The following is a 25,386-nucleotide window of genomic DNA, read 5'->3' on the forward strand; positions in this document are numbered from 1 at the left end:
ATTGTCTTGGTTGCTGCGAATAGGCCGCTACAGGGTAAGCAGTAGGTCGTAACCACACGCACCAGGCCAAGCGATGACACCCTTGCTTCATACCTAGTAGTAGATGAAACAATGAGCTGAGCAGTTGGTCATCTATCTAGTCTCTTTTACGCCTAGATGGTGTCGGTCTTCATCAGGGGTCAGATCGTGTCGTACGAGGCTGATTGCTACGGCGAATGCTAACCCACAAGCGTACTCGTACAATCTCGATGTCAGCTCTCATATAACTATTAGTTAAACATCCTCGTAGCCATGACTAAAATGCATATAGTCCACATTTAGAGCAGTTCTCTTGTAATCTCTTCGAAGATGCCGACAACAAGCGCCCCGGCAACGGTTGGGTAGCCTCTCGGTGACTGTGGTCGGCAAGATGCGAGCTGCCGACCGGCTCCGGACCGGCTTGTGCTGAAAATGCCGCACGCCCACTGACCGGTAAGCCCAGCGACACCGGGGATACCATAGCAAACAACTGGTATTGGGCTGGTATTCGCAATTGCCTGGGTAGTTCGGAGCATGTTAGCGTGTATTGGATGTTCGTGGCCCCCGGTGATGCTTTCTCCGGGCCATCTTGACAAGCCGGTATAATACAGCATCAACTGGCAGACGGGCGCATCACTCATCAGTCCAACTTCCCATCACTCTCTCATAATCAACTATATCCTCCTCCTCCGTACGCTTCTTTCTCCTCTTGTCTGTCCTTTCAGTTTCTTGCATCCTCTCACTCCTTCACACACCCCGTGTAATACTCGCGGTGCACATCTTCCACCATGGCGACTCAAGGAATCCGCATCGCCATCGATCGCGGTGGCACATTCACCGACGCCTGGGCTGAGGTCCCTGGCCAGAAGGAGCACATTGTCTTCAAGACGCTGTCAGTATGCCCCGAAGAGTACGACGATGCGCCCACCGAGTGCATCCGCCAGATCCTCGAGACCGCCCTGGGCAAGTCGATACCTAGGGGCTCGCTGCTGGACCTCGAGCCCATAGAGTCCATCCGCATGGGCACCACCGTGGCCACAAACGCCCTCCTGGAGAGGAAGGGCGACCGCGTGGCCTTCCTCACCACAAGGGGCTTCCGGGACACCCTGGTCATCGGCAACCAGACCCGCCCGGATCTCTTCGACCTCTCTGTGCGCCGCCTGGAGCAGCTGTACGAGACGGTCGTCGAGGTCGACGAGCGCGTCACCATCGAGGGCTTTAGCGAGGACCCGGAGTCTAAGACGATTGACGTGTCGTCGGACCCGGCCCTGGTGACGGGTCAGACGGGCGAGGTCGTGAGGATCATCAAGACGCCCGACCTCGAGGCCGTGCGCGCCGATCTGCAGCGCCTCAAGGAGCAGGGCTTCGAGAATGTCGCCATCGGCTTCATGCACTCGTACACATTCCCAGACCACGAGATCCAGGTCACCAAGGTGGCCGAGGAGATGGGATTCAAGGTCTCCGCGTCGTCGGTCCTGCAGTCCATGGCCAAGTTTGTGCCGCGCAGCCAGTCGGCCGTCGCCGACGCCTACCTCACCCCGATGACCTACGCCTACCTCGAGAGCTTCCGCAAGGGCTTCAAGGGCCATCTCGAGGATAAGAGCGCAAACAAGCTGCTCATCTGCCAGAGCGACGGCGGTTTGACGAGCTGGACAAAGTTCACCGGCCTGAGGGGTGTCCTCAGTGGACCGGCTGGTGGCGTTGTTGGTCTTTCAAGGACATGCTACGACTCCAACGACGGCACACCTGTTCTTGGATTCGACATGGTATGTGTGCCGTTTCACCTGCATATACACTCGGATGGCTAATTCTTCACAGGGAGGCACAAGCACAGACGTGGCCCGGTACTCGGGAGCTCTGGAGCACATCTTTGAGAACACCCTCGCCGAGGTCACCATCCAGACTCCCCAGCTGGACATCAACACGGTCGCCGCTGGCGGAGGCTCCATCCTGTCGTGGGAGAACGGCCTCCTCAAGGTCGGTCCCAGCAGCGCGGGAGCCAACCCGGGCCCGGCCTGCTACGGCAAGGGAGGCCCCCTGACCGTCACCGACGCCAACTTCCTCCTGGGCCGCATCATCCCCGACTTCTTCCCCCGCAAACTGGACCTCGACGTCGTCAAGGCCAAGTTTGCCGCCCTGACTGAGACGGTCAACAATGACAAGGAGGCCGGCGCCGAGGACTTCACCCCTGAGACGCTGGCTCTGGGTTTCCTGTCCATTGCCAACGCCACCATGACCCGCCCCATCCGTACCCTGAGTGAGGGTCGCGGATACGGCGCTGCCAGCCACAACCTGGGCTGCTTCGGTGGCGCCGGTGGCCAGCACGCCGTCTTCATCGCCCGTGACCTGGGCATCAAGCGTGCCATCATCCCCCGCTACTCGAGCATCCTGTCGGCCTACGGCATGGCGCTCGCCGACGTCGTTGTCGAGAACCAGGAGCCCGTGGCACTCACCTTTTCCGAGCAGGCCCTCCCCGAGCTGACGTCTCGCCTGGAGTCTCTGTCCTCGCGCGGTGTCCAGGGCCTCGAGGCGCAGGGCTTCGACGGCGGCGCCATCGAGCACGAGTGCTTCCTCAACATGCGGTACCAGGGCAGCGACACGTCGCTCATGATCCCCAAGTCCGAGAGCGGCATGGCCGACTTTGGCGCCGCCTTCACTGCGCGCCACGCGCAGGAGTTTGGCTTCTCGCAGTCGCGCGACATCCTGATTGACGACATCCGCGTGCGCAGCGTGGGCAAGTCGCGCGTCCTGGACATCTCGAGCCCCTTTGAGGAGCTGAAGAAGCACCAGGCCGACGGCCTGACGCCCACGCCCACGCCCATCTTCACGCGCAGCATCTTCTACGAGAAGTGCGGCTGGGTGGAGACGAGCGTGTACCAGCTGCGCAGCCTGGCTCCTGGTATGCACATCCAGGGCCCGGCCATGATCCTGGACAAGACGCAGACGATTGTGCTGGACCAGGCCAGCAAGGCGGTGATCCTGCCGGAGCACGTCGTCCTCGAGGTCAGCAAGACGGAGCAGCAGAGCGTCGACACTGCTGCCGTGGACCCCGTGCAGCTCAGTGTGTTCGGGCACCGCTTCATGACGGTGGCGGAGCAGATGGGCCACACCATGGAGAAGACGTCCATCTCGGTCAACATCAAGGAGCGCCTCGACTACTCGTGCGCCGTCTTCTCGGCCGACGGTGGTCTCGTGGCCAACGCGCCGCACATCCCCAGCCATCTGGGCTCCATGAGCACGGCCATTGCCTACCAGGCTCAGCTGTACAAGCCTGGTGAGCTGAAGCCCGGCGATGTCATCATCAGCAACCACCCGCAGGCGGGCGGCACGCATCTTCCCGACATCACCACCATCACACCCGTCTTTGATGATGACGAGAACCCCCAGGAGATCATCTTCTTCGTCGCCAACCGCGGTCACCACGCCGACGTCGGTGGCATCGCGCCCGGTTCCATGCCGCCCAACTCGACCGAGCTGTGGCAGGAGGGCGCGGCGATCGAGTCGTTCAAGATGATCAAGGAGGGTGTCTTTGACGAGGAGGGCCTGTACAACCACCTGTACACCGTGCCGGCCTCGTACCCCGGGTGCAGCGGCACGCGCACGTGGAGCGACAACATTGCCGATCTCAAGGCCGCCGTGGCGTCCAACAAGAAGGGTATCCAGCTGATCCGGTCGCTGATCAACGAGTTCAGCTGGCCCGTCGTGCAGTTCTACATGAAGGCCATCCAGGAGAACGCGGCCCAGTCGGTGCGTGACCTGCTCAAGACGTTCGCTGTCAAGCACGAGGGCGGCATCCTCGAGTCGACCGAGATGAACGACGATGGTATCCCGTTCAAGCTCAAGGTCACCATCGACAAGGACTCGGGTGAGGCCGTCTTCGACTTTACCGGCACTGGCGCGGAGCACTCGGGTAACCTGAATGCCCCCCGGACGTGCTCCTTCTCTGTCATCATGGTGAGCCAACCTCCAACCACTACCCTAATAGAACTCAAAACTAACATGTATGACCAGTACTGCCTCCGCTCCATGATCTCAGCAGACATCCCCCTCAACCAGGGCTGCCTCAAGCCCATCCGGGTCATCTGCCCGGACAACACCATCCTCTCCCCCTCGCCCACGGCCGCCACCGTCGGCTGCACCACCGAGACCTCGCAGAAGCTCGCCGACCTCATCTTCCGCGCCTTCAACGCCGCCGCCGCCTCCCAGGGCACCATGAACAACCTGACCTTTGGCTGCGGCGGCACCGACCCCGTCACCGGCGAGGTCACCAAGGGCTTCGGCTACTACGAGACCATCGCGGGAGGCGCCGGCGCGGGCCCCGGCTGGCACGGCGCCAGCGGCGTCCACACGCACCTGACCAACACGCGCATCACGGACCCGGAGATCCTGGAGAAGCGCTACCCTGTGCTGCTGCACGAGTTCTCGATCCGTCGCGGCAGCGGCGGCAGCGGCCGGTACCGCGGCGGCGACGGCTGCGTGCGCGACATGGAGTTCCGCGTGCCGCTGCAGGTATCCGTGCTGACGGACCGGCGCGTGACGGCGCCGTACGGGCTGGAGGGCGGCGCGGACGGCGCGCGGGGCGTGAACACGTGGGTGCGGAGGGACCCCGTCACGGGGGCCACGAGGGAGGTCTCGCTGGGGCCGAGGAAGACGACGCAGTTCGCGGCGGGGGATCGCATCGTGCTGCTGACGCCTGGTGGAGGAGGCTGGGGCGTTGAGGGCCAGGAGGATGGCGGCGAGGAGGAGACTGCGAAGAAGCAGGATGCGCGGTCGTTGATGACGAATGGCACGCTGGCGATGAGGAATAGCATTGCGGCGGGCAACTAGATGATTGTTATTTATGTATTATTATATCCGCACGGGTTTGTATTTTAGAGAGTTGGGGAAATATTATTGATACCTATTACCATTACCACTACGTTCAAGTCAAGAGTCTTCATATGGATGCCGTCAATGTCTAGGAGAGCAAATACAACAGTTGAATTTCTAGTGATACTCAAAAGGCATTGTATATCATTATCTTCGCTTTCTGTAGATGTTTCTTGATCATGCTGACAACACAGAATGAACCCAGGTGCTGGGTCTTGATTGCCAGGGGTGCGGCGTGCTCCGCCCGGGTCCACGCTACTAATGCACAACCCCAGAATCGGAACTTTTGCAGAGGCTCGTTTGCTGCACGATTGAAAAAAGACCCTGGGTCAATTGTCAATGACACGATGCATAATAACCTGCCTATCATGGTAAGTAGGCGACCCGAGGCTGGTGAGCGGTGTTAGTCGATTCCCGCGTCGCTGCCGATCTTGGAGAGACACTGGCCTGGGCCGATGAAGTTGCAGGGGACGTATAGTACAGTTCATAATGTCATTTTTTAGAGGGCGTATTTTCTATCAAGAAGGTATCGTATTTGCTAAGACTTGAAGTTTTCTGATCCATCCTCATCATACATGACCATAACCATAGACTGGAGACTACCTGCAGTATTATTATACTAGTTGCCCCCGTGTAAGCCAGACCATCAGACACCCCTTAAGGCTTGGCAATCTTCTTGAGGCCGGCCTCGTCGCCGTTGAAGGTCTGCGAGTCGCCGCCAAAGGAGTACTCGCTGTTGAACTGCCAGAAGCTGTGGGCGCTCCACCCGGCGGGCAGCTGGCCGACCTCGTCGCTGTATCGGGCGACGACGAGCGGGCTCTTCTCGCCAAAGGCGGTGCTGCTGCCCGTGCAGGGGTCCCACCAGTTGGTGGCCGTGTAGATGAGCGGGTAGATGCCCGTGGCCGCCTTGTACGTCTCGAGGAACTCGTCGACCCAGGCGACCATGGCGTCGGCCGACAGGCCGTAGCAGGTGTCGCCCGAGGGGGCGTACTCGATGTCGAGCATTCCGGGGAGGGTGATGCCGTCGTCGGACCAGCCACCGCCGTTGGCGATGAAGTACTCGGCTTGCTCGGCGCCAGTCGAGTCTGCAGGCTGGGCGAAGTGGTAGCCACCGCGGAGGAGGCCGGCGGCGGCGGCGCCCTCGTAGTGGGTGCTGAAGGAAGGGTCGATGTACGAGGTGCCCTCGGTGGCCTGGATGGTCCGTGTCAGCTGCTGTCGTTGTTCTTCCTGGGAGATTGCCCACGTACCTTGATCATGACGAAGCGAGCACCAGAGTCGTAGGCACCCTGGTAGTCGACAGTCTCCTGGTAGTGGGAGATGTCAAAGCCATCAACCTGGGCCTGGGCCAGAGAGGCCAGACCGGCGACACCGGCAGCGATAGCGTACTTCATGATGATGGTTTTTGGTGTAGTGGGGTTTGTGGTTATGGTTGTGGATGTGAAGGATTGTCTGTGCTCTCATCCTTCCCGAGCGATGCGATCGGTCGTCTCTTATATAACTCTCCAGAGGCACCAAGACTCCGTCGCTGAAGCTCTTGCCCAGGACATGGCCATGATCGCGACGATCAGCCCGATCCCTACAATTATCTCCGGGCAAACGTGCCCTGGGGTGATTGAAACGGGTTGAAACGAGTGGAGAGCTGAGCCTCCCAGGGCCAGAGAGCAGAGCTCCGTCCTCGAGACGACGGCTGTGACAAGGGCGTGGAGTGGTGGATCGGCGGTCCATGAAACGCCACCATCGCTACCGACGTGCCGATCGTCGACGCATCGGGTGGCGTTCCTGCATGGCGCTTGGCAAGACTGGGCAGAGACTGGGCAAAGACTGGGCGAAAACCGGGCCACCAACCCTCAGCAGGGCCCTCGGGGTCATCTTATCCTGTGGAAGAGCTCGGTCGCACTAGATTCCCAGTTAGTTAGGAGGGTCCAAGGGGTTTTGGAAGGTCGCATTTCGCCGCTTGAACGGTTGCCACTTGAATTCAACATCAGATGTTGTCAAATAATACGGATACCGCCTGTCCGAGAGTCCCGGTTGAACCGAGCAAAGTTGGCCAAGGACCCAAGCGCGTACCAACGATTGATGTGGGATGTTCACGCCACGGAGCATATTGCCACCAGAGGATGCGCTTCGGATGGCTATTGATCCATCTTACTCTCAATTGGCAGCGAGGCTTTCCTTTTCCATCTTCCTTTGCATCCCCAATTTGCAATTGCCCAAGCCCCTTAGGGCTGCATGACATCAGTGGCTCCCAGTGGCTCCCGGCGGGGCACGGCTTCTGTTCTTGGCTTGGATCCAAATGCCGGTCCACCCCCGGCCACTACCGGAGGAGCACAGGTTCTCGGACTACAACGTGGTATTCTTGCACAGGGAATACCAGGACGCCACCTGCACTCCTCCCTTCGGACATTATCCAACTTCCGATCTGAGAAACCAGGCCAAGGAGCACCCAAGCGGTAATCAGAAAAAGAAAGACATGCCGAACAACTACCCGTACAGGTGCAGTATGATGGTAGAGTCCCCGTGTATACATATAGAATGCAACCCTGATGCAATATTCACATGTTATATACATAGATACATGGGGGATTATGCATTTATATACTACATCATAAAATACGCGCGAGGATGTATATGAATATGTATATGAGTACCTTGATATTGCCTTGGCTGTTTGCCGACTGCTTGGCATGCAAGGGTCTCCGAGATGACGACCATGGGAGGCGTTAGGCAGATTCACCCACAGATCATAGAAGCCTCCTGTCACTACTACAACCCGGCAAGGCAGCTTTGGTTAGGTCACCAGAGCTGAAGCCTAAGCGTTGGTGCTCATATACAGGCATAGAATCAAAGATAGGCCCAGTCTACATGAATTTATTAGAGGCTTGCTGGTAGGTAATGTAGTTGGGACGCGTGAAATATGAATACAATCTTGATGAGTGAGGTTGACATTTGCACATACTGGAAGCAAGGTGTATCAATCATTTCGACTGGATGTCCGATTTCTTGATGCTGCGCGCCCTTGTCGGTGTGAGATGGACCACATATATTCATATTGTACTTGAATATTACTCGTTTCAAAGAAAACAAAATACTGGGCGGGGACGAAACGGCTTCCGAGGTGGTTTGACCAACCTCACCCGTAAATAGGCGATATGCATCGCAGCTCTTGGCAGTGGGGAGAGGATTAAAGATATTAATACTCCGGGTGAGCCATGTGAAAGAATCAAAGACGGGGTTTCAAAAATACAAATATACAAATAATATTCAATAATAAGTGTCATCTAGAATGGCTAGGCTGTATTCGATATAAATCGAGGGGGAGTGATCATCCTAATCTCAACCAATATCACCAATACTCAAATTAGTATTGATACGTCGTTGATGGCAGGAATGCAATCCAAACAACTAGCAGAGCAGACCCCTCTTAAAGGTATGTAACTGTGACAGAGTAGGACTCTTCTGGGCACAAATACTCTCTCCATGTTTAATCGAAGCGGGGGTTGTTATGGCTGTCACTCACTTACAAGCCATCTCGTACCTTAGGGTACCTGTTTCTAATCACGTCAGGTGACCACCTATTATCTCGTTTGGTACTCTATATGGGTAACTAGAGAGGGGAGACGTGTGACCGTTGCTCCCTGGGTAGCGACATGTAAGGGCAATTAGTCAAGGTTGGGCCTAGAATGCCAAGACAGTGCTTAAGTGGTGGCTTTGCAGTCGACATTGGCCGAGGGATGGCTACTTTCTGAATGCATGATTATTTAGATGCCGAATTAGACTCAAGCTTGGTAAAACACACATGCCGTTTTTGTCTCTCCCGCCGATGGTCATTGGTGCCCGCGCGCTTGTCCATGTGGCTGAGCTGCGAGATGCTGCTCTGAAAGCGTCGACGGAGCTCCCCTCCGAAGCCTCTTTTCCGGGCACACACGATTACCCCACGATGTGACTAGGAGAAAGTTTGTTCTTGTCTCCAAGCCTTGGAGCTTAACGTAACTTGGGGTGTTCTATTCCATCAGGTGACAAACGCCGTTGCCAAGTTGACCATTGGTTGGTGGACGGCAACTCATCCAAGGCTCGGCGTGAGGTCGAGAGATGGTCTGGGCCCTGGGGTATGCAATAATAATATATTAGGTGACCTACCAAGCCAAAATGAGCACATATCTACCACGGAGATACGTATTCCGATTCCTTTTATGATTCCAACTTCCTCCTCTAGGTTGAAACTATTGATCTCAGCAGCCCTTGGCCTCCTCACGCCGAGCATCATGAGGCCGAGAATCAATAGCCAAAGCAGCTTGGAAACGATGCTAAGAAGAGGAGAAACCGCCGAGCTGGGAAGATTCACGAGGATAAAAGGCAGCTGATGGCCTGAGTATGTCGCGAGAATTGGATTGCTCTGTATCCAACAACTCAAGCACAGACCATCACTTGGACAAAGTCCATCTTCAGTATCTACCACTACGTAACCAGGTAACTACCACACAATGAAGTCAATCTTCCTCGGCCTCGCCGGAGTTGCCTCCGTCGCTGCCCACGGCTTCGTCGAGACCATCACGGTCGGGGGCACCGTCCACACCAACTTCAACCCTACCACGGACCCATACAACCCTAGCCCTCCTGCCCGCCCTGGTTGGACCGCCGACCAGCTGGATCTGGGCTTCGTCGAGCCCAACGCGGCTTCGACCCCAAATGTCATCTGCCACCGCTCTGCTACCCCGGGCAAGTCGCACATCCCCATCAGCGCCGGCACTACCATGACCCTGCAGTGGAACACCTGGCCCGACTCCCACAAGGGCCCCGTCATCGACTACCTGGCCAACTGCGGCGGCAGCTGCGCCACCGTCGACAAGAACAGCCTGCAGTGGTTCAAGATCGACCAGCGCGGTCTCAACAATGGCGTCTGGGCCGCCGACGAGCTGCTCCAGGCCGGCAACAAGTGGAAGGTCACCATCCCCAGCGACATCGCCGCGGGCAACTACGTCCTCCGCCACGAGATCATCGCACTGCACGGGGCGGGCAGCGCCAACGGGGCGCAGCTGTATCCGCAGTGCATCAACTTTGAGGTCTCGGGTGGTGGATCTGCTCGTCCCAGCGGCACGCCTGGCACGAGCCTGTACCGTGCTACTGACCCGGGGATTCTGTTTGACATCTACAATAACCCTACTTCGTACCCGATTCCTGGCCCTGCGCTTTACAAGTGAGAGGGTGCCACCACATCTGTTGCTGAGCACCCGAGGGGTTGATAGGGGGATGCGAGGAGAGTAGATAATAAATAGTGTGGCATTGTATAATACGAGTTACACTTCTGAGAAAATCAATAGCGTGGTCTGATAAACATCTATGGCTTCGGACCGGCAAAGCCAGAGTTAGGATCAAGTGAGGCAGTCAAACATATTTGGTCCAGTTTGAGGGAGAAGATACCCATAGAATCATCTCTTTATTTCAGCCACTAATCAGTGGTGTGCAGGTCCGCAAGTAAGCACACCGAGTTGGTAGTCAATAGAGAACAACCAGTCTATAGGATTGTTGCATCCCCGATCCTTGAAAGTTGCCAAATTTCTAATGAAACGAGCCGAGTTCTGTGCTTCATCCCCGTTGGCATCCCACGCTATCTCCTCCCGCTTAGCCTCGACGTATTCCGTGCTGAGGTCGTAGAATACCCGCCGCGTCTCTCCCGATGATGACTCTGTTTGGGGGTGCGGGGTACTTCGATCGATGAGCCAGACGGAATATCTCGTCTCCATGTTTGCCAGCCTTGGTAGAATGCGAGCAAAAAACCGGCAGCCGCTGCGTTCATGGTACAATTGGGAAAAGTGGGCGGGCCAGTCGAGGTTCCAGCTCGGGTTGAATTCAAAAGCGAGATGCCGGACCGATTGACCCGGAAGACGACAAGAAAACAAACTAAACCAAATGCATTGCCAGTCAATCCTCAGACCCCAGGCCTCCGGCGTGAAGCAGAAGAGATCAGTGCGCGGTACGACCATGAGTTGCCAGGGCTGGCCATGTTCGGGTACCGTCACTACTTCTGGGACATGGCTGACCGGGCCCAGCATTCCCCTCTCCTCCACATGGCGAATCCTCTTGGTACGTTTCACCATAACCTCTCTCGACTCCATGCAGGCGGTCCAAAGGCCAGCGTCCCAGAAGTAGACCGATTGCTTGGCCGGGTTCCTGGAAGAGTCGCCCTCTGGACGACCTATTTTCGGTACGCCCAACAGCTCAAGCCTGCCGTTGAGTTGGACTTGGTGGGGCTCCAGGAACGTCAGTGACTCGCGGTCGGTTTTAGGATCCTTCGCATCAGTGCTGGAAAGGGCAAAATGATGCAAACCCCCGGTGTAGCCAGACGGCCTGATGGCAAGCTCCCAGATCTGAAGCCTAAGCTCGCACGGTAGAGCCGAGAAGTAGTGGAAGATCGACGGGGCCATGGTGTCTGTATCTTTAGTTAGTCGTTGGTCAAGTAGGTGGGTGCGTTGATACGGACGGTTTGTGGATTTGTGTGTGGTGAGCGTGCGGTTACTAAGGTGTTCGGTGGTAGGCGGGAGATGGATGAAGGTCCTCGGAGAGTGGCAGAAGCAAACGTAGAATTTATACACAAATTCAGGACTGTTGTCTTTATTTTTATTGACCGTTTAGTGTGGAAACTTTAAATACAAAGCCACCAACTGATTGTTGCCATAGAAATGGACGCCTCATGGAGTTATAGCTGTAAGCTATGCGTTTGGGCTTGACGTCAATTGCAAGTGTAGTGTTGCATTTCGGACTTTCCTTCCCGCCTAAGCTAGACAGCACCTGAAAGCGGGTAGAAAAAGACAAAACAAGACCATTACTCAAATCACTCCAAATTATCCATAGATAAGCTCAAAATGGGCTTTACATCGTCTCGTCGAGAGGAGATGGCCCGGAGTGGTGGCCCGGCCCCCGGAGACAGTCGTCTAAGTTCCCTATGTCATGACATGGTGGATCAGCATATTATGATGACTAACATAATTATACTGGAGTAAGAACTCGGAGATAGTTTGACCTTGATGTACGTAGTAACATATGTATGCAGACTATCTGGGACTTATAGTGGCTGACTACGAAAATAGGAACGGGGATAGAAACGTGGCGCTAAGGGTTATAGCAAGTGTGTCGGAAAGTTGTTTGTGTTGACATTTCAGAGTATCAACTTTGAATGCGAATCCACCACCTGATCGTTGCCATAGCGGAGGCCCAATATGAACGAACTCAACCACGGAGTTCAACAAAATCACCTAGACATGCATACTGGGCAAAGTAATGACGACGAACAAGAAGCTGACAGGACCAGATGTCACTGCCAATGCGTACGTGAATAGACTCCAGCAGAACTAGGATACAATTTCTCGATTAGGAAAAGAGAAAAGATCACCAGCAACTAGCTAAACCAGTTATGGTGGGAGGGAACCTCTGCAGACAGGCGCGGGACTTATTGGCTCACATGAATGTCAGGTAGAGTCATAAGGTAGTAGATACCTAAGTTGGACATGACTGGAAGTTACGGTATGCGTTTGGGCTACACGTGAATTTCCTGGCTTAAGGATGCCCTGATAGTTTGACCCTTCCCTCTGTTCTGTGGTGCGGCCGTTCGCCAGCTAAATAGCACGCGCCATCTGAAATCCGCCTCAGCTCAATCTGAATTTTCCTATCGCGACGGTGGTTTCTAGCTCTTCGTCTTCTCTCCTTCCTTCCTCTGCCGCCAACCTTGCAAGAATTACTGCAAGTATCTCCTGCCTAGGCAAGTAATAGAGTAGCAATGCAAGAGGCAGCCTAGGAGGGCAGGTCCCTTTTGGACGGGCCGAGGCCCCTTGAAAAGGCACAGGCAGCTGCCAAGAGAAATATTCGGCTTGCGAGAGTAGACTGGGTACTTTCTCTTAATGGAATTTTCATCGTCACATTATGGGATGTGGAAGGAAAGTAATATGGTAAACCTTTCTATATAAAGGTATGGGGGAGTCATGTTTTGTTTCGTTCGACTTTTCGATTTGTTTCTCTTTCATCTCCACCAACAGCAGCACTCGCGAGAAGATCATTGACTATCGCGTCACATTGCTACTTCATGTGCATATTCCTCTCAAAATTATTCGTCTCCCAGAGGCGTCTTTTCCTCTCCGTCGGAAGAATATTCGAAGCCGAAGTGTGGTGATGATGCTGTCACGTAACACACACTGCACTGTCTAAAACAATACCATAAGGCTATTAGGGCGTCGTGCGTGAGGTGTATCAACTATTCATCTTCTCTCATCATTTTCTACCTCCCGGCAAGAAGTGACTACTACAGATGCCGCCCAAATCATCGGCAACTACAGAAGATGCCGTGAATGTGGATTGGTGAGCCCCGAGATTGAACCCGTTGCTTGGGTCTTGCATGACAAGGCTAACAAGTCTCTAGAAAATGGCAATATCGACGACCCATCCATGAGCTCGTCTCTAACCTCGCCACTACCTATCCACGACGAGGAGCTTTACCCCTAGGTAGCCCACGTCCTAGCCATGTTGGCGCCTCTCCTCCGCGGTATGACTTCACCATGCACCCCGGCAAATTCGACGCGGATGCCGCGCTCGTCGTCTCTCCGCCACCACCGGTGCTGCCGCCACTGTTTCTATAGCCATCACGACTACTACTACGGCGGCCGTTACACCCGCCAAGCGTCGCCGCCGAGACCTCGACGACCCATACAACACTACGGCTCTCTACTCCCGTGTCATGGACCACACCTGTATATCTTGAGGCTTGCCCAAAGCACGCCGCCTTTTCCTTCTTCCTTTTGTCATGAGTTACGATACATAGATAACACCACAAGCCGTAGGGCATTGCGCGTGTGATCCATCAACAATTGCTTCTACCCCTTCACTTCTATGTCCCGGATATACGTGACTGCCACAAGACGCATGCAGCCAGAGATGCTCCTTTTGTTGCCAGCCTGAATCATAGAGCAGTCTTCGGCTCCACCGCACCTGGACACATGGCGACAGCAAAACAAAAGGAGGAAAAGTAGTGTTTTGTCTGCCTGTAGAAAAATTGAGAAGGAACAAATAAGGTGGTCCAAAAGTCGCAAGACCTGGTATCGCCGAGTTCACTATTCCAGTGTGTCTTGATTCCAAGCTCATGCGAAGAGAAGAAACACCATTTAGCACTGCCTGTGCATGGCTTTCAATGTATCCATCTTTAAATGATCTGACCCAGTTTACAGAACAATATTGAGCTTATGATGGCCATTTTATGGCTCCCATTAAGGCTATATTATGTCTCTTAATGCGGCGATATTGCACCATTTACTACGGCGATATTCATCTACTACGGCGATAGCAGGAACATAGTGGTCAAGAGCTTATACCATAGCCAATACCATAGCCAGAATAGGCATTTGATACTCATTACAGCCCGAGTAACTACGCTTCTGGACTATAAGCCATCCACTCATGAACCCCAACAGCACCAAACTGATCCGGCCCCCCAGCACCCTGCAGCACAACCCTGAAACCGGTCGTGCTGACAGTCTCAAAGCTAACCTCTGCAGGGTCGAGACTAGGCTCCGTCGGATACTCATCGCTCCCACTCAGGGCGACTTCGCTCCAGGACCCCTGGCCGTCCAGGTACTCGGCATGCCACGATGCAGGAGGCGCGACGCCGGTGCTAGACCCCTCGGGGGAGTCGGCAAAGAAGGATATGGCAACGCCGTTCAGCTCCACGGTGGCATTCCATGTATATGTCAGGACATTGGTCTCGGGCGACTGCGTGTCGGCCCATGAGGACCAGTAGTCCGGCGGCAGGGGGTTCTCCAGGATGCGCTCGTCGTTCAGCGCAGCGATCCAGTACTGAATAGGCGTGCCGTTCTGCGACTCTGCAGTGGCGAGAGGGGCGATGTTGCGGCTTGGGGGGCGTGGCTCGGTGAGAGAGTCGCGCCACGTCTGCTCGACCTTGCGGATACTTGGGGGCGACGTAGTATCGTCGAATTCGAGCTTGTCAAATGCAACGCTCCTGCGGAAGTGGCCACCGCCCTCGGCATCAGCCGTGTGGTAGACGAGGAACCATTCATCTTGGAGCTGATATGCTCCAGGATGTGAGGTTGTCGAAGAGACAATGTCAAGAATCACGCCTTGGAATGTCCACGGTCCCAGGGGCTCTGAGGCAGTGCCATATGCAATGCAGGCGTGGTAGCTCGTGGGGGAACAGGGTGAGTCTGGTCCTGCATTGTTCGCCGCAAAGAGCATATAATATGTCTCTCCACGCTTCATAAGCCATGGCGCTTCAAAGTAACCGGTAAGAACGTCGACGGATACAACATCCCCCACGACGGTAGTCATGTCGGCATCGAGCTCGTACCCGCGCAGCTGGTTGAATGAGCCCCAGTACACAAACACGCGGCCGTCGTCATCAACTAGCACCGTCGGGTCAATGTTATGGATGTTGTTCCCAGGGGACGGAATGTTCTGTGAGATGATGGGGCCGTCGGGGTGAGCATCCTCGAACGGGCCCGTTGGACTGTCCGACACGGCAACGCCGATAGAGAAGGGGTCTGACGCGCCATTTGCTTCCTCAGCAGATGCGTACAGATAGAACCTTCCATCCGCTCCCTGGACTATCTGGCTGGCATACGCGCCACCCGATTGAGCCCAAGCGAAGATGTCCTGCGGCTGGGCGACGTTCTGGTGCAGAGTCCACTCTCCGCCAGAAGGGATGGGGTTCTGGGCCTCAAAGATCTGCCACTCGTTCATGACGAAGTCGTTGGTCACAGGGTCAGCTTCATCGCGGCCGCTGAGAATGTAGACGGTGTCATTGACGACCAATGGTGCCGGGTCGGCCGAGTACACAGAGCCGTCACCAAGGATGGGGTTGCCAGGCGAGTCGAACGTCAGTTGTTGTTGACGGCTTGCAATAGTGTTACCGGAAGCGACGGCAGCCAGCGAAGCAGCTGCTAGCCCCGGGAAAGAATTCTTCTTCATTTTGTCAAGGTAGGAAATGCTCGGTGGGAGCTGTGCTAGACATTCACTATTTCCCCAGATGTTTTGCCCCCGACTTATAATACGTCTTTGCTGGTGATCGGAGTGTGAATCATCGCGAAAAGCGAAAGCATGAAACACATGTTGTTAACAGCGTTACAAACAGATGCTTAACACGGGAACTTTGGGCGAGATTTCCCTCGAATGAATTACCGGCCTCAACTACTCCGGCGCCGCCAAGAATGCCGATCCGGCAGGTGGCCGGTCCATCCATACCAAGATCCGGGGAACAAATGCCGAAATAAATTAAACGAGTCTTATTACCCCGAGACTGATCAAGCGACCCAATAACAGCGCAGCGCTTGAATTGCCGGGACGGAGACAATGATGTGCCGAAGGGGTATCGGTATAATGTAGATCTGGTAGATGGAGCGAGGGTCGTGTTGAAGGCGCTGTCGCTTCGGACGCTGAACTGGGATGAACGTCACAAGATGCCTTTTAAGACCATGTGTCTCTGGCCTTTTTCACGAATTGGGTATGTTGTCTCCAAAACTGAGGTGAAACTAGAACAATACCGGGACCATGGCTCTACGCAAGATGGCTGCTCTACTGGCCCTCTTAGTGGGCCTCAGCATCGCCCAAGACGACGACCTCGGTCTAAGCAACGGCTTCATCGACCTCGACCTTCCCAAATTCAATGCCCAGATTGTCCGCGACGCTCAAGTCCTGGCCTCCCTCCAGCCCAAGGATGACACATTCGACTTCCTCCCCCGTGACCTCCTCGATGTGCGCGCGCGCAACGGGCAGTATCACTGGGGAGACCTCACATACAGGTACAGGGAAGACGGCGCCGCCGGGTGGATTGATGGGGATTCTGCGCAGGCACGACAACCGGTGGATGAGGCTACTACTCAAGATGGAGTTCTAGCCTCATCCGAAATGGCTGCCACCTTGCCCGAGAGCCCCTTAGCCATTGTCCGCGACTGGATCCAGGTCGGCGACGATCTTGGTCTACGCTTCACAATCGAGAACACGGCCAACGTCTCCATTGAGATTGGTAGCCTGGGCTTTCCAGCCGAGTTCAACAGCATCTTCACCCTCAGAGAGCCCACCGAGATGCAAACCCTCTGCTCCCTCTCTGATCCGTACATTGGGCTCGATGCCGGCCAGATCCGTGTTACACCCGTCAAGGGGACTGGCAAGGCACTTGTCGTGACGCCATTGAATGGCACAAGGTCGCAGTTTGAGGCCTACCGTAACCTTGTCGAGACTTCATATGAAGAGACGGGATACGGCAGCCAGACATTTGAGGGCTTCTATGAGTGGCAGGTCCTGACGCAGGCTTGGGCCGAGAACGAGTGGGCTGACCCAGAACCTTGGAATTCGCCATCGTCGGTTACACTAAAGCCAGGAGAGTCGTTGCAATCTGGTGTCCGTTTCTCTATCGTCGAAGGAGTGCGAAGCTACGATCAGGCGGTGCGTGATATTGGCGTTCCGGTAGCTAAGAGTGTGCCTGGATATATCATTCCCCGCGACTTGCCTGCGCAGCTCTGGTTAGAAAGCGACTCTGGCGTAGTCACAACCGCCGTGACTCCCGAAGGAGCCCTCACTGTTGAGTTGGTAGGGGATGGCCAGTATACGGTGACACCGTCTGAATCTGCCTGGGGTAGAGCCCGTCTGACCGTCGAGTACGAAGATGGCAAAGTGCAGTCTATCCACTACTACATCACCAAGCCGACAACGCAAGCGCTCACTGACCTGGGCAACTTCCTCACGACTGAGGCCTGGTTCAACGATTCTTCGGATCCATTTGGTCGCTCTCCATCCGTCATGACATATGACTATGAGGCTGGTAAGATAGTGGACCAGGACTCCCGAACTTGGGTCGCAGGGCTAAGCGACGAGGGTGGCACCGGAGCCTATGTTGCTGCCATGGTCAAACAGGTCCTCCAGCCCGACACCGAAGAGATATCCAAGCTCGAGAAGTTCGTGGATAATGTACTCTGGGGCCAGATCCAAAAAGATGACTACTCTGTGCGCAAGTCCATCTTCTTCTACGAGCCCTCGTCCGTGCCGGACTACACATACGACAGCGGCATCGACTGGACCAGCTGGACGTCCTGGAACCAGGAGCAGACCAACGCCATTGACCGAGCGTACAACTACGTGCACGTCGCCGCCGCTTACTGGTCGCTCTACCGCGTCGCACGGACGTACCCGGAGCTCCTGGGCCGGGAGTGGGAGTGGTATCTTGACCAGGCGCAGCAGACGGTCATGCGTATCACCGGGGACGATATCTGGTATAGTGATGTGGGTCTCATGGGCGAGACCATCTTTGGGGAGATCCTCGCCGACTTGCAGCGCGAAGAGAAGACGGTCATGGCGCAGGAAGTCGAGGATGCGATGCGTGTGCGCGCCGAGCTCTGGGACTCGCAGGAGATCCCGTATGGAAGCGAGATGGCGTGGGACTCGACCGGCCAAGAGGGTGTCTTCTACTGGACAAGGTAAGAGCCCGTTTGAAGAAGCAAGCCCTGCCGCATTGCTGACCCTAGGCGTCCAGACACTTTGGCATGGCCGAATCCGAGACCAAGACCATTAACAGCGTGCTCGGGTTCATGCCCAACGTTCCACACTGGGGCTGGAACGGCAATGCGCGGCGATACTGGGACTTTATGTGAGTCCGGGACCCTTCCGAGATATGAAATTTTGAGATCTAACAATGAACTACAGCTACGGGGGCAAGCTTAAGAGAATCGAGCGTCAGATCCACCACTACGGCTCCGGTCTAAACGCCCAGGTCCTCCTTGCAGCGTTCCGCGACGACCCGACCGACTCGTATCTACTCCGCACTGGGTACGCCGGTTCAACGGGGGCGCTGGCCAACATTAATCAGGACGGCTTCCCTAGCGCGGCGTTTCACTCGTTCCCAGATACGTTGAAATGGGACGGAATCACTGGCGACTATGGGGGTGGCTTCATCGGGATGGCGCTCAATTCGGGGGCGTACGTTGCTCAGGAGGAGGACATTGGACTGGTGGCGTATGGCGGTATCCTGTCCAACGATGGTAATGCGGTAACTGTGCAGCCCAAGGGCCCTGTTCGCAGGCGTGTCTTCATCGGTCCTCTCGGCGTGCTCATCTCGGTTGACGCGGGAGAAGTCCAAGAGTTCAGTTACAACGTGGCTGAGAGTACAGTCTCAGTGACCCTGGGACAGCAGGAGGGGTCTCCCACAGCATCTCAGGCGGCTATTTGGGTCGAGTCCACGGCTGGGGATTCATGGTGCGTCACTGCGGATGGCATCTCTGAGGGTCGCGGTGGTTGGGTGCTCCCGTTGGCGGCCGACGCTGCTACGACCTTTCAGTTGGGCACGTTGTGCTGAAGGACATGGAGGTAGATCTAGGCCATGAAAGACTAGAACATCTCAAATCAATTTGAATGTCTTTATGAAAGGAGCCGCATCTACTTCGTTCGGGATCATGGCAGTCCGTGAGTTTCCCACGTGGTATCCGACTCGACGGAACGTGTTTTCTTGCCCATGTACAGGAGCCAGAAACATGGCCTGGATGTCTTTGTCTGAATCGATAGTTCGAATCAGGGGCACGAAATGCGTGACTGTGGCCCACACGGACTCGTCCGTCGGGTCATCCAGCTCCAGGTCGATAGTATGGTCGAAGCGCAGTAGCTCTGGGTCCACACACGTATCAGGCAGATGAAACTCTGGCCTCGAAAGATCCGTCAGGCGCGTAGGTTCCTCTCCGCGCACCGGGATGAGCAGCCCAGTCAGCGTGACAGTGCCTAGGCCTGCACCAAAGATGCTGCCGTCCTTGCTGGGGGCAAACTCGATGTCCAGCACATCAATCAGTGATTCAGAGTCTTCGTCGTAGCAGACCGTCGAGTATTCAATGGGGCCAGCGGCACCCATCCACGACCACGACGGCACAGAACCTCTCAGGCTTTCCTCGGGGGGCGACTTAACAAACGTCAGTCTTTTCCACGCAAGTAGGCGAGCCATGAAGAGCCGCCACAGGCCAAACATGAAGTCCTCTTCCTTGAAGCAATCCGGAAAGGCCCGAGAGAGCGCAACCACTACACCCTGAACTGCGGCGATGCGGTCACTCCAGTTGGTCAAGGCCCTGTCCGAGTATTGGCGAACAATCTCGCACCAAATGCCGAGCTTCTGCAGCGGCCTTTCCGGTCGGCCAGAGGGGGAACTGGTAACGGTGGTGAGCTGCCCCAGCCCCCAGTAGTCATCAATCATAGGAAGATGAGCTGGGCTAGGCCTCTTGGAGCATTCGCACCATGTCGATGTAGCGCAACTCCAGGAGAATTCGGAGGAAGTGAAGAAGAGAGTGCGGCTGGCCAGGAAGCGCTCCTGGAATGCCCAGGCCCGTGTGCTCAATGGAGTAAGTTCCGTTTTGGGGTCGGGCCTGGATGAGTGGTGCCCGTGGACGACATGATGGGGCATTGGTTCATCCTGGACAGATATCACGAGCTTTCGTGGCGGCTGAGTGCCAAAGGCATGCTCCAGCTCAAGCCGTCGGTAAGGTGCGTTCTTGCTGACTCCGAGGTCCAAGCAGCCTTGATGGACGGTGGCAGCGGACTCGGCTGCAATGACGAAATATGCTCCGGCATAGATGTCACGCATGAGGGGAATCTGCTGGGTCCAGTCATCTCGATCGTCTTGGACGATGCAGAGGGCATCGATCCACAGGTATTGAACTTCAAAATACCGACAAATACGAACGGCATCTTGTAAGGTTTTAGGGAGCTTCGACACTGCCAATCCGGATCTGTGCGAGTTGATATTGTCCTTCAGAGTCTTGATGTTGCCGTCCGGGCCCCAACAGTAGCTGAGCGCGGTGAATTGGGCACCGTCCGGGCGTGATGGAAACTCCTTGAGGTAAACGGTCTCCCCTGAAACCTCCAAGACACGCTTCGGCCAGCTATTCGATGAGGGTTCACACCCAGAATGCTCTGCAATGCAGTGACTGAGCCATGTCTTCGCAAGCTGAAGCCTATCGTCAATGTCATCACGCAACTCCTGATAGTTTTCATTGGCGTCGTCGCGGAGTCCCAACCCGGGGATCGAATGTGCCTCATCAGTGCCTAGAAGGGTTCAGTTTTGAGTATTGGATGATGTTGTTTACAACTCACCAGCTGGGGTATAGATCTTGTATGAGTTGGGGAACGGATCCTCAAACTTGTTACGGAGAGTCCCCGGCACCCATGTCCCTTCCTGGCGCAGACGCACGTCAACAACACCTTTGGGGAGAAATGATCCTCTGCAAAAAATCTCTACCTGTCTGAATGCCGACTTGGTCACATCTGTCACGGACTGCAGGATGCGGAAGAGGACCGAGCACCAAGAGCAGCGACCACTGGAGGCGATGAAAGCTTGCGGGGTCGTCTTGATGTGGATGTCCCCTTGTAGGTGACGACATATTCTGCAGACGCCTTTCTCATCGACACCCTCTTTCACGAGCTCGGAATCCTCTAACAGCCCTCGCGCAGCAGCGTTGAACAATGAGGAGCCCTGTGGCTCTCTCGCGTCGTCAGCAGCATCGTCCATCGCCATTTTAGGTAATGAAGGTTCCTCCGCCAGCAATGTCGCTCCAGGGTTAATTAAGCCACCTGATTTCACCGTCACAGTCCGGCAAACACTCGAGGTTCCGTTGTCAATGCCTGTAGTCTGCACCAAACGTGGGCTGTTGCGAGCTTGCCTAGTTGTGCTCGAGAAGGCGGGGCGAGTTGGGCGTTGGGATGCCCCTGTAGGTTGTAGGGTGCGAGTACTCCGTAATCAGTACGGAATCGCATCAGCTGGAAAGGCGTCTTCCGTGCCAAGTTTCGCACCCGCCTCAATGCAGACGTCATCTTAACAACCCGAGTGTTTCCGCAGCTCCAACTACATTAGAATGGCAGTTTGTTGACGACACCGAGAAAGATTGACGAAGGTCAGCTAAAACTCGACGTCGTCAGTGCATAAGGGCCATCCCTTGAATTCGATGAAGCTATTCGCGCCATATTATGTGTACCTACCGTATGAAGCGGTACTTATTGCCACAAGATTGATGTACTTATCGTCACGGTATTGACGTACTTATTGTCACGATACCAATGCGCTTATTGTCACAATATTGGTATATTCAATATATTCAATATCGCGATACATTGATATATTTACTGCCGCAATATACCTTAGACAATTGTTATGGCAGTATTATCAACGTACTGGTAGAGACAACAGCCCCATAGTAGTTGAGTATAGCCCGAGTAGTTTCACTCTGCGAATTGATACGTCCAGCTTCGAGGATCATAGCAGCATTCCAACATTTATTCTAGTATAGCGTCTGATTCTAGGTGGTACAAATTATACAGGCATTCTGCGTCTCGATTACTCGAAACCGCCGGCCTTGCAGATGGCCCTGGCCTCCTCGACACGCTCGGCGTACCTGTCAGGGTAGGCCGAGACCTGAACCTTCTGGCAGAGGGTGCCCACGTCCATCGACTCCCAGCCGCTGATGCCCACCATCTTGGCGAAGAACTGGCCGGCCGACTTGGCAGGGTCCATGTCGGCGGCAATGTCGGGGTAGTAGATGGCGCGCTGCTGGAAGATGCCGACGCTGTCGTGGTCGCTGCCGACCTTGTCGTGGGGGTAGTTGAGCGACTCGGGGACGCCCTCGTTGGCGTAGATGAAGATGTTGGACTGGGTTGGTGTTAGCAATGGGATTCTCGTCTGATAGATGATCATTTCATAGGCCCATGTTTTACCTCGACAAGGGCAGTCGCGAAACCAGCCAGGCAGCCCTGGAGGCCAACCTCATCCGCTCCGACCTGCTCGAGAATGCCCCTGGCATTCTTAGACTGAGTAGCATCTAGGCCAGGGAGGTTATCGCCATCATCGCCACCATCATCACCACCGTCACCGCCATCGTCGCACTTGTCCGTAACGTAGCCGTCGCTGCCCGTCTTGACGTAGTAGTCGGTGACGTAGCAGCCGTCCTGCGTCTTGTCCCAGATGGTGTTGCCCTCGATGGACTCGCCCTCGGTCTGGCAGGTAATTTCGACATCCGTATCCAAGGCGTACACCTCGACGACGGCTCCATCAGTGCTGGGGCTGTCGCGGCAGTTGACGCTGTCGGCGGTGATGGGGAATGCGCTGACCGTGGCGGCCGCGGCGGAGAGGGCGAGGATGCTTCGCTTCATGATGATGGCTGTAGGAGACTGTAGGGGACTGTCAAAAATGTTCTACTATGTTGCTTTACTGCTCTGAATTGGAAGATCTAGAAAGACAACGACAGGAGGATCATGCTGGACTATATAGTCGCCGGGGCCAGGGGAAAGTGGATTGGATGTCCATGAGTTGCATGGACTACGTTAAGCATGCCAGATAGGGCAGGGGGTTCAACCTTCGTGATGGTGTTCGCGATAGGAAGGTCCTAGGACCGATGAGGCAGATCGCCGTTTCCAAACGGACTCTGCGCATTAGGAAACTGCTCTCTGTACGCCTCGTGGCTCCCGCCTACCAAGTTAAACCAGGTAAGCGTGCGGTTCCTTGCCGATCATTCAGCCAGACGCGGACCCTTTTCCCCCCGGCTCCCAGAGGCAAGACTGCGAGGCTTACAGTAGTGCATCTTCACTTCTAGGAGGTGTCGAACCTGTTGGTTTCGGGCTTTCAGCTGCCCTAAAATAAGCATCGTTTCATCCTGTCCCATGGGGTTAAAAGTCTCGGCGATCGACGTGGCGCCTAAATTCGCCAAGACTCTAGGCTCAACGGGCTGATGTTCTTGGCACGGTCGATCTGCGTAGCTATGTCCAAGACTCAAGTGCCGGCGCGAGGCCTCAAGGAGATGGAGGCTTGACTTCCGCCTCTTATTTCTAGATTGGTCTTGAATGTATTACTCTGCACTGTCCTTCTCCTTTCGAGGCGTTCCTAGTACATGGATACTTCCCTAGTCCTGTATGCCAGTCGTAGTCAACAGGTCGCTTCTTCTGTCCAACCAGATCTATGTGCCTGAGGAGCACTTGTCGTAGAGTTGCCATGCCGGCATCATCTTTGTCCCTGTGTCAAGAGGCTTTTCCCTCCAGCTCGTCCGTTACGAGCACGGCTTTCGAGCCTTTTATCGTCAACAGACATCCACCGCCGTTTGATTGTGCCAAGTCACCGTCATCCCCAAGAGCCTTGAATCAAACAGCGCGAGAAGCCGACCAATCACCTCATCGGTCTGGTGGTCTAGTGGTATGATTCTCGCTTAGGGACGGCGCAAGCCGAGCAAACCCCAAGCACTATTGCGAGAGGTCCCGGGTTCAATCCCCGGCCAGACCCTTTCTTTTTTGTCTTTTTGCGCCTGACAGGTTCCCTTCGTATTTAGCGGTAGCAGAAATTATCAGCCTTGTATGAATTCTCTTTTGGCCTTGACAGGGGTTTCCGGAGTCAGGTCGCCTGTTTTTGTTTTCTTCAGACATCCTTTGAGGTGAGGAGCAGGGTATGGTCGGCGGTTGTTGCCCAGGCGTGCATAGGCGCCTGAATCGGAGGACCCCCTCGCGTCTCCCTTCTTGTGTCACAACATCACTTTGCCCATTGAACCGGCATTGAACTGCGTAATCAACATAATTATCTACGGCGGCCAATCTCGACTATCCCCATAGATGCCCCCGGGCTCCAGCAAACCCTAGGCTCCGGCCCACCGATCAACCTGACCTAGTCGAACTTCAAGTCCCCAACGCCAGACACCAGTCTCGCCCGTAGCGCGGAAAGGACCTAGCGAGACACGATCAGAACCGCCTCATGTTCTGCCAGGAACAACATCGATCTAGAAGCACACGAATGCCCCAACGTCGCAACTATCTGTCGTGACTGGCTCGAGCGGCTCAAATCGGCGAAATCAAAGGACGATGGCGCGCTCCTATGGACGAACCACTCAGTTCCCTCGCGGTCATGGGAAGTGGCACGCTCAGTTCGGAGTGCCATCCAGTCCCTTGCCATCAAATATAACATTCTGGCTCCTCTCGACCGTACGCTCCGCGGGCGACGATGCAACGTTTTTCGTGGCTCCCGCCATTGCCTCGCCCTCGATCAATGCCGCACTCCTCGTCCCTTCTTTCAAGGAAATGAACCCCATGTCATTTAGCAAGACTAGCGCGTGACCTAGCCACTTGCGGCCCCTCTCATCGAGTTCCTCACAATCTTGGGTGTTGGGTTTCTCGTTGCATTCGGACCTCGACCTAGGCCGGAAAGGGTGGCTATGCTGGAAACACCTTGAGCCCAGTCTATCCTCCAAGAGGCTGGCCATTCTCTGGTGCATGTTCTCAATGTGCAGAGCGAGAACGACTCGCTCGTTGCTCTCGATGGGAATCTGGTTCGGGCTCGCGCTCGGAAATCCCCTTCGCTCAAACTGCCAATCACCATTTCTCTCCCTATACCGGTAGCTTTGGCCAACTCCATGGGACTTTGACCAGTACAGTCCCCATTCGAATCTATCGCCATGGCCCGTGTTAATCGATGTCGACCCGTCCGCTTGCCTGACATCTTCCAGCTTGGTC

At 55.3% G+C, this 25,386-nt stretch overlaps 7 protein-coding genes and 1 non-coding gene across 8 annotated transcripts; 4 read left to right on the forward strand and 4 right to left on the reverse strand.

The window, feature by feature from the left end:
- Nucleotides 1-806: 806 nt before the first annotated feature.
- Nucleotides 807-4,845, forward strand: ACO1O0_005989 (Hydantoinase B/oxoprolinase-domain-containing protein; the record flags this gene model as incomplete). The annotated part of the gene is made up of 2 exons (XM_083195390.1): nt 807-1,784; nt 1,837-4,845. The coding sequence occupies 2 exons, from the start codon at nt 807-809 to the stop codon at nt 4,843-4,845; spliced, it is 3,987 nt and encodes a 1,328-aa protein (XP_083048406.1).
- Nucleotides 4,846-5,544: 699 nt separating this feature from the next.
- ACO1O0_005990 (uncharacterized protein) lies at nt 5,545-6,278 on the reverse strand (the record flags this gene model as incomplete). Its single annotated transcript, XM_083195391.1, has 2 exons — nt 5,545-6,114; nt 6,135-6,278. 2 exons carry the CDS (start codon nt 6,276-6,278, stop codon nt 5,545-5,547), a joined length of 714 nt encoding a protein of 237 aa, XP_083048407.1.
- A 3,090-nt stretch (nt 6,279-9,368) lies between these two features.
- On the forward strand, nt 9,369-10,085 carry CEL61A (lytic polysaccharide monooxygenase auxiliary activity family 9 protein; the record flags this gene model as incomplete). Its single annotated transcript, XM_083195392.1, has 1 exon — nt 9,369-10,085. One exon carries the CDS (start codon nt 9,369-9,371, stop codon nt 10,083-10,085), a length of 717 nt encoding a protein of 238 aa, XP_083048408.1.
- Nucleotides 10,086-14,295: 4,210 nt separating this feature from the next.
- Nucleotides 14,296-15,849, reverse strand: ACO1O0_005992 (uncharacterized protein; the record flags this gene model as incomplete). The annotated part of the gene is made up of 1 exon (XM_083195393.1): nt 14,296-15,849. One exon carries the CDS (start codon nt 15,847-15,849, stop codon nt 14,296-14,298), a length of 1,554 nt encoding a protein of 517 aa, XP_083048409.1.
- A 579-nt stretch (nt 15,850-16,428) lies between these two features.
- On the forward strand, nt 16,429-19,225 carry ACO1O0_005993 (uncharacterized protein; the record flags this gene model as incomplete). The annotated part of the gene is made up of 3 exons (XM_083195394.1): nt 16,429-18,350; nt 18,407-18,520; nt 18,577-19,225. The coding sequence occupies 3 exons, from the start codon at nt 16,429-16,431 to the stop codon at nt 19,223-19,225; spliced, it is 2,685 nt and encodes an 894-aa protein (XP_083048410.1).
- Nucleotides 19,226-19,267: 42 nt separating this feature from the next.
- Nucleotides 19,268-21,421, reverse strand: ACO1O0_005994 (HET domain-containing protein; the record flags this gene model as incomplete). The annotated part of the gene is made up of 2 exons (XM_083195395.1): nt 19,268-20,952; nt 21,001-21,421. 2 exons carry the CDS (start codon nt 21,419-21,421, stop codon nt 19,268-19,270), a joined length of 2,106 nt encoding a protein of 701 aa, XP_083048411.1.
- An 816-nt stretch (nt 21,422-22,237) lies between these two features.
- On the reverse strand, nt 22,238-23,049 carry ACO1O0_005995 (uncharacterized protein; the record flags this gene model as incomplete). Its single annotated transcript, XM_083195396.1, has 2 exons — nt 22,238-22,549; nt 22,615-23,049. The coding sequence occupies 2 exons, from the start codon at nt 23,047-23,049 to the stop codon at nt 22,238-22,240; spliced, it is 747 nt and encodes a 248-aa protein (XP_083048412.1).
- Nucleotides 23,050-24,065: 1,016 nt separating this feature from the next.
- Nucleotides 24,066-24,169, forward strand: ACO1O0_005996. The gene has a single exon. It is a non-coding gene; the product is annotated as a tRNA-Pro (tRNA).
- Nucleotides 24,170-25,386: the final 1,217 nt, after the last annotated feature.

The sequence above is a fragment of the Amphichorda felina genome, assembly GCF_050947745.1.
Source record: "Amphichorda felina strain 45539 chromosome Unknown scaffold_6, whole genome shotgun sequence".
NCBI classification, from domain to species: Eukaryota; Fungi; Ascomycota; class Sordariomycetes; order Hypocreales; family Bionectriaceae; genus Amphichorda; species Amphichorda felina.